At 39.4% G+C, this 10,951-nt stretch overlaps 1 protein-coding gene across 2 annotated transcripts; it reads left to right on the top strand.

The window, feature by feature from the left end:
* The first annotated feature begins 382 nt into the window (after nucleotides 1-382).
* Nucleotides 383-8,488, top strand: LOC118781191 (TLD domain-containing protein 2-like). 2 transcript variants are annotated; one of them, XM_036534114.1, is made up of 6 exons: nucleotides 383-459; nucleotides 3,445-3,591; nucleotides 5,388-5,540; nucleotides 6,740-6,835; nucleotides 7,260-7,333; nucleotides 7,669-8,488. In XM_036534114.1, the coding sequence occupies exons 1-6, from the start codon at nucleotides 412-414 to the stop codon at nucleotides 7,802-7,804; spliced, it is 654 nt and encodes a 217-aa protein (XP_036390007.1). In that variant the 5' UTR covers nucleotides 383-411; the 3' UTR covers nucleotides 7,805-8,488. The 2 variants fall into 2 exon arrangements, with proteins under 2 accessions (XP_036390007.1, XP_036390005.1); XM_036534112.1 differs by having other exon boundaries at nucleotides 3,445-3,669.
* Nucleotides 8,489-10,951: the final 2,463 nt, after the last annotated feature.

Raw genomic sequence — 10,951 nt, 5'->3', positions numbered from 1 at the left:
GGGGGAGGGGATTTATACCATAGGGGCCACTGCCAACAGCAGCTCTGTGTTAATAAAGCTTGATCATACAGTGAACCACAAGATATGGCTGATATATACTGCAGCTCACCTCACCCACAGTGAGATTTATAATCGAAAATCAGTGCATTGCCGCACCTTCAAGGCAGGCCATTTGTCTCCAGTTAGCAGGATCAACAGTGCACATGGACACTACATTAATAATTATCCTATACACTGAGCTTGGCCTGCCATTCTTGTGACTTCAGCAAAGCTCAAAACATATAAGACAGGGCGGAGCTACAACGAGGTGGTAGACCAGTGGGTGTGTCCACAGAGGCTAGGACTTCAGGTAGTAGGGCAGTAACATCAGTCAGGACAGGTGTGCGAGTGGACACATTCTAAATCTTTTCCATGACCACTAAAATGAAAAAGCTGAAAGCCTTGCGTTTCCACTTCCTGGTGAGTATCTTTGTGTACAGTATCGGCCTATTTTTACACCTTGTTAATCAAAAAATGAAGGTATTATGGGAAATGTAATGACCTACAAATCAAACAAATCTGATTACTGTATCCTGTACAAGGATGAAAACCATCCATTTAGTCTGGTAAGTTCTCTTAACTGTGATGTTATTGGGATCATTACTCACATGAATTAGCTTGAAATGGTCTGACAAATCATTCTAAATGGTAAAGCCGCTTAGTTCAAATAAAGCATATGCCGCAGAGATTAAATAACTATTTTACTGACTCATTTCTGTACGTTAGTAACATTCAGCATAAAATGCATGCCTATGTTTATATATCAATCATTTTAGACAAATAAAAGAAAGTGTAAAAACACCAGCTGTTAGGTTATGAAAAAGTCATATTGAAAAGATATCTGTTTTCTTGTTAGCAGTTGAAACTACTATACAGCATATGGTCATTAGTCATTAAAACATGATGTGATCAATACTAATATAATACAATAAAATTAATAGTCTAAAGTAATTTTGTACAACTTGACCCTTTTTCAATTCGTTATCAGTAGTAGGCCCATCTGTGCTATTCTGGGGAGGAGGAAATAAAGGTCTCTGTGTTTACTAATAACTGTCAATGTGTATATGTACACAATGGCTCACCATGTACCTGCAATATCACATGGTCATATAATTTTCCATCATGCAAACAATCCTTCCACTGCAGCACTATAACACTAATCAGTACATTACTTCTGCTTTTGAAAGGTTTTTTATAGGTTTTTATTGCTTTCATATTAGGTCTTACTTGTGATAAGCACAGCTTCAAATCATACTGAAACAGATATAATTTTGCATTTGATTTTTATTTATTCTTTAGAGAATGACAAGATGAAATATAAAATGTGGCACCAAGGGTGACTATTAAAAGGAGAGAAGGAAGAAATAATAAGAGAGAGTAAGTCAAGAGAAAAGGCAAAGTCAAATTTTGATCTTGTAGTGCACCTTTAAAAAAAACACCCTTAAGTATTTACCCCATTTAAAATGGGTTCATGAGACAGCAAACCTCCTAAGCAATAAAGCACATCATTGAGCCAATAGAGAAGAAAATTCATGTGTGTATGATTGTTGTATGGAATTTCTGAGCAGTGATGTTCAACAATGCACATGAACCCCTAAAGGAAAGACAGTGGAACTTTCTAGGTACGGACACTTAGGAAGAAATCGCTTCGAAATTAGAATATAAGGGGAAAAGGTTTTAAAAGCTGGACTGCTGCCAAAATTTAATCTAATTACAATGTGGTTTGTATTTAAAAGAATTAAAGGCTTTTTTTTTCTACAGTACTTGTTTTGTTGATTCAACAATCACCAAAATCATGGTGCTTTGTAAGAATCAAAGGACAACACATACTCAAATCTGTAGCACAGAGTTAACAGCACAGCGCATTGTGGATAGACTGAATCTGGGCCAGAGTGTGTGCCTCGCAGGGATCACGGCTGGTCCTGAAAGATTGTATCGTGTTTAATTAAATAAATTCATAAAGGAGTGACGAGCTCTCAGGACCCAGCATCAGATATGAAGATATATCACCACTCTGGGCTTTCAGCAATAAAAAGCCAACTGCTATATTGCCAAATGAAGAGGTGACAGATCAAGCTGATAACAGCGGCATTATCTGTTCTATTCATGGAGCGATTATGTAAATGAGATCGTCGCTTTCATTCCCTACAAAAGACACTGCTCCTGTTTCACTCACGCAAAAACATTGTCTCCAAATAGTGCGTTTATGTTGTTTACTTTTTCATCAGTAAAGGCCTTTTCCCACTACATTTCTCTATCACTGAGATAAGAGCATGTGTGCGTTTTCAGTTTACTCAGAAATGAACCGGTCAGAACATAACCATGGTGAAACAGTTTCGATTGGCTGTTTGTCTTTGATGTCACTTGTACCAACAGGAAGGCACTTCTTTATTCATGACAAGCAGTGATATTACGCATAGCAATAGGGTAAACATTACAGTCAGCATTTGCTACCTGTGCCTGAGATGGCTGCCAAGAAACACATATTGTGCATCTGAACAAGCCAAACTGCTGGCGCCATAAAGCATGTGAAGGCACATCTTGTCAGTGGCTGATTTGAGCACAAGCAGTCTCAAGGTCCCCACAGGCCACAGCTACTGTTATAGGGTTTACATTTGCATATTATGAGGCAATCAAGAGGGAAGAGTGTAGCACCTCAGCCACCTCACCAGCCCAAGACATACTTATAAAACCACCACATTGACCAACAGACATTACACATTACTCACACTCTGAATGGATGACAAAGTCCACAAACAGTCTGTTTCCTAGTTAAGTATTTCTTAGTTGCGGTGTTCTTAATCCATACAGAAATGTAGAGATGCACATAAATATCCCCAAGCTGTAAACGCGTTATCCACAGCAGGCCCATGGAAAGGCTAAGGAAGTCTCACCATGGGAATAACTCCACAGTGGGGTGATAAATGTGTGTTCTTTACGACCGTGCCATAAAAATACAAATCCATTAACAGCTCCCCAACAACACTGTTTTACAGGCAAATAAAGGACATTAGTGGCAAGTTCTAAATCTGTCACACTTCCTGTTATGTGCATCAGACAGAGAAAGCCTGTAGGCTTTGTCCAGAGAGGAAAAATCAATAATACTGAGGAGAGAGTGAAATTAGGTGTGTTGCAGTGGGCATGCACCACAGTGTAACAGGTTAATTGCTTAAGATAAAAAAGGAAATCAATGTCCTGATATAGAGGATGGTTTCCTGGATGTCCCACCTCACCTTAAGGGGCCCTGGCTGAGTAAAGTGGCTCATAAGGTCGACTCGTGCCACTTGTTTCTATGGTATGAGGGGCCTGAGATACAACCTGTTCTTGCAGGGTGACACAGAGATTAAACAAAAGGCCATGGAACCACTTCACCTTAGCCTCACATGTCATCCACTGGTCTCTCAGGTTAACCGTGTCAGAGGGGTTTCCGTCCCCCCGGGACCAACTGACGATGAGGACCAGGAGGATCTTGAGATTATCGAGACAGACAGTGTTTTCACCCAGAGGAGAAACAGTGGTGCCCTCAACCCAGCCAGCGAACTGTTACAGCACGTAAGCAGCTCTGAGGACTCCATTGAGCCCATGCTGAGCGATGCCAGCAGTATCTTACGGATCAATCAGATTCACCAGGTATGAGCGCAAGACCTCTCTGCAGACAGAGAATGACAAGGTTGGAAGGGTCTGATGCGCTAACCTATCACTGTATGATGCATTTCATGCAAGAGTTTTTAAAATGTCATTTAGGTAGTTAAAGAAAATATTACTTTTTTTAAATCTGCTAGCAGACTACCTAAGTGGTAAGTGTTGTTGCTTGGGACCTGTAGCATGTGTACGGTGCATGCCTCAGTTCTGCACTTGGTGCAGAGTCTCAAAGGGATCTTGATCAAATCAGATTTGAATGCATTAAGTTCCATGACAAGTAACCAATCTCCCTGTTGAAAATTTGCAATTATCCACTGGTCCTACCCACAGGTGCTTGCCACCCAAAGGGCTTAAAACGTGGTGGGCATTAGGTTAACACAGATGACCAATCAGAGCCTCAATCCTCAATCAGAGACCAATACTCAATTAATAGAATAATTAAGATCATTCCTAGCACCACAATCCTTTTAGTGTTAGGAATATTCACATAACAAGCTTTTTCCATATGCACATCCTTTTCATTGTTCCATTTCTTTTAGCATTAACAGATAAAGGCCCTTGCCAGTTATTTTCACATAGTGTTCTTCAGATTGTGAGCCTTTTGTCTTGCTATACCATGCTAGACTTTACCTTTAGGCCATGAAAATTGGCCTGTAATGTTAAATATTGGAATTGTGTGCCAGTTCCACCCACATGCACTTGCATTTCACATACTTCATGTATGCCTTTGCATATAAACTTGAAAACTGGGCCTCTTGAGAAAAAATAGGAAGATGGATATCCAGTTATGTTGTGCAAATTAATGGAACCCTGTTTATGTGTTACTGGGAAACAGTTTTGTCACATGAACTAATTGCCAGAAGTAAAATGGGGGGTTTGGGGGGCAGCAAGTGAAAGAAAGCAATAGAGGTATGGTGAGAGCAATTGCTAATATATAAATGAGAGAGGGGTACCAAAGTCTCCAAAAAAAAAACCAAACAAACCACATTCAATATGGAGGAGTCCAGTAAGTAGAGTCCATCAATAGTGCAAACAAATCCTAATCAATCCACAGGAGAAAAAAGAAAATCTCCTAATCCTACCTGATCTGCTGGTCCTTAAGCAGGACAGCTATACGTGGTGTCCACAAAAAAAGATATTACAACAATCTAACATGTTTCCAAAAACTCAAAACAAAGTCCCATAAGTAGAAAAACAAAGAAAACAAAGCCTGTTGAAAAGATAAATGAAGTCACTGTGAACTATTTAAAGTGCATGAATATGTAGTCAGTATTGAATTATTTACTGAAGAACAAACAAATGAGAAGATAGGCTCCCTTCTCTGTTTAGACATGGTTTGTTAGTTCTCTTCAGGCATTCTGCCAGAATGCCTAAAATTTGGGACCAAACAGCAACACCCAAACCTAGGCCAGGATTAAAAGGGGAGAGTGTCTTAAAGGTAAGGCCAAAATATGTCTTGGCCAAAATAAAAATATCATTTACATATTCCTTTTTATGAGATTAAATCAGTACATTTATTTGAACGTTTATATTATGCTTTTACAACAGACCACCTATCTTTTAGTACAGCCAATGCTCTTTGGGTGCGAGATAAACATGGCAGTTTTGTGTGCCTGTAAGAAGCATATACAGACTTGTAATTTGTAATTCTGACATATAAGAATTATTGCCTGCACATGAGTAGGTTCACTGTTCCACTGCTGTAGATCTCGAAGTACCTACCTCCCAGACTGGTTCAATGCACATGGACGTTGGCGTACAGTGCGCTGAGGCATGGGACAAGCTTAAGGACGCTGTACAAGGGGACACTCGGGCTGGACTGCTGCACGCTCACAGTCATCAAGGACACTTGTGGGCAGGTAAGAAGAACAATTGCAGTATAGAGGGTGGAGCTGACAGGGTAACTAATGTGTCAATGTTAAAATTCTCGCTTAATTGACATGATTTATGTTACTTTATACAATGTCTGGAGTATATTGTCATTTATTGTGTCACTTTAGACTACAGATTGCAATTTGTACCAAAGGTCCAAAATAAAACTATTAACTTAGGGGGGGGTCAGCTGCCAGGTTATTGGTTGACTGATGAGATGTATGGGGCTAGGGCTGTGTGATATGACCAAAATCTCATATCCCGATATAGGTCATTTCATATTCCGATAACGATACATATCACCACATTTTCCGTAAATTCAATGAATAGTTTATATAAAATGACCACGTGGAAAGTATTTCTTATTACATTTTGAATTGCATACTCGACAAATAAAGGTACTTACTCTTATTTGATTATTTTTCTCCTTTTATGTAGAACCTTTGTGCAAATTTTCACCATTGATTAGCCGTTTAGCGCGTATGCTAAAACCGGTGCGATTAAAACACTAGATTGGAAAAATTCTAGCTAATTTTAGCTTTTGGGAAACAGCGATTTAACCCCCAAAAAATATCAAATGCTAACTAAAAACTATGAGAAGCTTAATAACGCTAATGAAAACATAACGAACCATGTAAAGTGACACACAGCATAAAAATAAGTTACGTGCGAAAGTGTTAAGCATGTAACAAAACATATATTAATGTATAAAATATAAAGAGGTAAATATAAAACACTTGTCAACTATAGTTCTGTGTCACGTTCACTCCCCTCCATGTTTGTCTGTGTTGGCTATCATTACCCGGTCTGTGCCTGCCGCCCGATCCATTCTGCACATGCGCACTCCTGCAAATTTCCCGCCTGCATCCGTGCCGTGTGGAAGAACGCAAAGCGTCGTTCAAATGACGACAAATGTTGCCGTTAAGTGTGTGATGTGCGACACAGCGAAATAAACGAGAGAGCATGATATGAAACGATAGACGGTTTTCAGTCGTCACATGATATGTACCGTCATATCGCAGAGCCCTATAAGGGGCTAAGCAACAAAGAAAGTAGTTCACATTACCATAGTGTAACTTACCAGGTTTAGATTAGTTTTCTCTTCCTACTGTACATGTTCATCGATCAACAGAATGCTCACGTTGTTTGAGATTGACTGGTGATTCCTCTTTCTTTCCTACTTTAGGTGTTTGGTGCTTTTTGCTCAGCCCCTCTTAAAGTTAGTCTTTCATATTATGGAACTGGACAGACCTTTCTGTTTTCGTTTTCACCTCATCTTAAGGTAATTATTTTACTCTTCATTACTAATAGAGGCTAATGAAATTTTGACACAATAAGCACATTGCATTAGAAATTAGGTGCTGAACAGAGAACAAACATGACAAAGTGTAAAGCTCGTCTCCTGCTTTTACTTTTTAATCGTTTAATGTCTGAAAATGTTTCTATCAATATGGACCTTTTGCTCAGTCTCAGACTAACCTAAAATAGATTGATTATGGACAAACCTGATCTAGACCACTTAGGAATTAACGCAGCTCTATGTGATTCAAAACATACAAAACTTTGTTTAAGGAGCAAAATCCATGCACGAATGCTGTAATTCTTTTTGGTATAGGTTGAAGACGCATTTGAAGCCATTCTGGGATAGCATGTATTAGACTGATTGTGTTGTAGTAGGTTGTATTTAAATTGCATACGTTCCTTAGGTTTACCGATGGACTCGTGGCAATTCATATTTTGTTAAAGGGAGCATGGAGTCTCTAGTATTTGGTGGGGGAAGGTGAGTCTCATTTTTCAAATGGAAACAAGAGAATTACTTGATCACTCTGCCAAAGAACAGACAAGTCTTCTGTATGTGTCATTATGTGTTGTAGTACAAGAAGACTATAGATTATCTGCTTTGTGACTAGGGAACAGTGTAGCATGGTGGTAAAGAGCAGGGCTTGTAACTGAAAGGATGCTGGTTTGATTCCCTGCTGGGGCACGACCCATGGGCAAGGTGCTTAACCCAGATTATTATATAAAATATAAATGGATAACATGTAACACACTCTGGATAAGAATGTCTGCTAAATGACAGTAATGCTTTCAGCAATCCCTTACATTTGTCCCTAGGGGTCACTTTGGACTGTGGGTGGATGAGGACCTGCACCACGGCCGGAGCCAAAGGTGTGAGACTTTTGACAATGACATTTTGTCCACTGACGAAGACTTCCTCATAAATGATCTAGAGGTGTGGGCTCTCTCTTGAACCATAGACTCCAAAGACATTGTGGATCATTCTGACAGTTGTGCATCCCTCTTGCTGAGCAGTTTGATGTAATGCTCATAAAAAGTGAATACTATTCCTGACCAGTTCATTACTGCGTTGTCCTCTAGGAACTATACATCCTCATGAATATTCATTTTAAACAAAGAAGTGGGGAACAAAAAAGTGATGTGAAAAAAACAATTCAGAAAACAATCAGTGATGAAACCACAGATTATGTGACAGTGATTTTGCCTGCGATTAATCATAAGTAAAGCATCATTCTGAGAAGGGGACTTGTTGCTCACATCTATCTGAAAGTTGTGTGAGAAAACATGGAGCGTGACATTCATCTGAACAAGAACTGCCTTTAGAGATGAAACATGCAAAAACGTTGCCATGCAGGACACAGGATTGGTACAGTATACTGGCACAAGGCAGCATTAGTATTATTGTCCCAACTGGCAACGTGTGGAAACGAAGTAGCCCGTATACACAGGTGTTAAGGGCAATGCTGCCCCCTGGCGTTGAAAAAGCACTTTATGAAAACAATTTCCCCTCTCTCGTTCCGAGCTTCACCGCCGCGAAAGCTTTGTCAGTACGTTCGTTCGGGAGTCCAGGCCAGGGGATGACAGCCAGAGTCTATAAGGTCTGTATTTCTTCCCCATATTATACTAAAACCACGACTCTCCCAACAATATGAAAAATAAGTCATATTAGATTGAAGGCATTGGATGCTCTTTCATGATAAATGTAACTGAGAAAATGGAAACTGTTTTTGATGCTTTTTCTCTTTTTATGTACAGCAATAGCTTATTCCTTATCCTTGGGTTCTAAGGATGTTTCATTGACCCTCTGGCTATTTACCCTGTGGAAAACAACAGAAAGTTTAATGTATTTAGATTATACTCAGTAATTTCCCCAGATTTTCCCTGAAAATATTTTTGAATCGTGTGCCACGGTGTACAGCAATTGACATGGAGTAAGACTGTAAACTGTGTCGAATAAAGCGCCACTAGAGGTCGCCGTGGTCACAGAAACCCAAGGACCACATGCGTCAGCGTTGTCTCTCTCCAGTAATGGGATGTGTTGGTGATGGGGGGGGGGGTTGAATTATGCAAGATCGAGATGCAAGCTTTGCTTTGTGTGTTCTGTGTGACTATTTGCGCTCCACGGTGCAAAGAATACATCGTAAGGTGTTCTGAATCCATGGTCAATCAGCTGGACCAGACCGAGTGAAATATGCTATTTGCAAGGAATGTGACAGTTGTAGGTATTAAGTTTTTTATGTAAATGCTTCACAGATTGGGTATTTAACCCGTTTCCCCTCACGCTCTCTCCACTACCATTAATCACGGAACTTGGAAAGAGAAACGTTGCCAAGGGAACAGGTTTCGGCAACCGCATTATGTGCAGTTAAGAGTGAACATATTATTGAGCGCAGTCAGGTGACATCACAGGGGAACGTTTGATATTCAAACTGATTAATGTAAGTTCCTTCGTGTGTTTTATAAGGCCAGAACAGATGGCGAGTTATAGAAAATCGCCATCTAAAATTTTACTGCCTAATCAGTTCACTATTTGTATGTAAAGTAAGAGTGTGATTAAACAGCAGATGGCGGGGAGAAAGTGTTTCAGAGGTAGTTATCCTGAATTTTAGGACTACTAATTTGTTTTAGGAAAAAAAAGACTGAACGATTTCTGATAATGCATAAGAATTTACCGGTAATGGGATTGTTTCTTCTGTGTATGGAAATAAATATTTGTTTCAGCCCTACGTATGGCATATAGCCCAAATGTCCAATCTATCCTGTGTCAAACGAGGACTAAGTGTGATTATATAATACATGCAATCTGCAGGTCTGCTCAGGACCTTTTGAGTCAAATTTGTGAATAACTGGTTTGTGCAATTAGGGTCGTGCTGAGCCTCCCTTAGGACCGAATTACAATTGGAGTTTCTTGATGAGATTGGCTTCTAATATAGTCTACATTGAACTGCATCTGTGTTCTCTCTGTGGGCAGGGGAAATCAATACAATTTGTTTGCAATTGACACCATGTACGAAGCATCTTATTAGACACAATGAGAAGTCAATAAGAAGTCAGGCACTTTGTTAAGTACATTGAATCTTTGCTGCTCCTTCTACACAGTTCAGAAATCAGAAACAAGGTAATAGTATCGAAGTGTATTACAGTAAGGGCCCAAAGGTCTAAACCATTTTAATTTGGTTACAACCTAGTCAAACTGGTTCGAACTGTGACTCTGACAGTGACATTTGAAAAACTGTGACATTTGATTATTTGTTGTAAATCTTTTTGCCTGTGTTGAGAATTTTTGTCTTTACTATCCCTGAGACAACAAATTCATGTTGTTCAAGACAAATCTATACAAAGATAGACAAAACTGTAATCTTCAGTTTGAATACACTGAAAATTATTACATTTTTGAAAGTGCACAATTGTGAAAAGTTTAGATGGATATACATAGTAGTTAAACAAGAGTTCCACAGTCATTGCAATGTGATTATGTAAATTAACTGCCCACTTTATGTAATGTGCTACTCATCTTTGTAAAAAGTATGTTTGTTTGTAGTCGTTTGTAGTCGTACTCGTTTGTAGTTGGAGAGTAGAGTGCAGTCCATCGATTCCCTGTGGCTTGGCTGCATTGTGTTTCCATATTAAAGGATACAAAAGGGAAACGACAAGGGCTGTTAGACATTCAGACCGCAGCAGGGTTTTAGAATCATTAAGAGGGCTTGACTATCCTTGGATAGTATTGGTAACTGTTTAAAGCAGATCAATGAGTGCCACAATGGCTCAACCATGCAGTTTTGGCCTGTGAATATACCACTGCATTGGTCATTCTTCAGAAAACACGCCCCTGCTTTAGCCCTGAAGCAGGCTGTGCTAACGTCTCTCCCTGTTACCGATTACCTCTCTTATGTAAAACAAAGGTACGGCAAAGTCTATCTCAGAAACAATTTAATCTAAACTGGCCTTCATATCTCTGAAAAAAACATAATCATGTCATATGTGGATATAACAGTGGGAAATAAGTGTAGATTAAATGAATTTGTACTGTACTGTAATTGTATAAGAATGCTTCCACTTATATACAGTATGTTGCCAGTTTCAGCTGTGGGATAAACTC

This window comes from Megalops cyprinoides, chromosome 7, assembly GCF_013368585.1.
Source record: "Megalops cyprinoides isolate fMegCyp1 chromosome 7, fMegCyp1.pri, whole genome shotgun sequence".
Classification (NCBI taxonomy): domain Eukaryota; kingdom Metazoa; phylum Chordata; class Actinopteri; order Elopiformes; family Megalopidae; genus Megalops; species Megalops cyprinoides.
This window is presented reverse-complemented; position numbering and strand designations above follow the sequence as displayed.

What these genes read in the sequence shown, in the direction of transcription:
- LOC118781191 (XM_036534112.1), top strand. Translation starts at nt 412, where the DNA reads ATGACCACTAAAATGAAAAAGCTGAAAGCCTTGCGTTTCCACTTCCTG. An exon ending in GGATCAATCAGATTCACCAG is followed by an intron (nt 3,670 to 5,387) that starts GTATGAGCGCAA and finishes CCACTGCTGTAG; the next exon opens with ATCTCGAAGTACCTACCTCC. An exon ending in CTAGTATTTGGTGGGGGAAG is followed by an intron (nt 7,334 to 7,668) that starts GTGAGTCTCATT and finishes ATTTGTCCCTAG; the next exon opens with GGGTCACTTTGGACTGTGGG.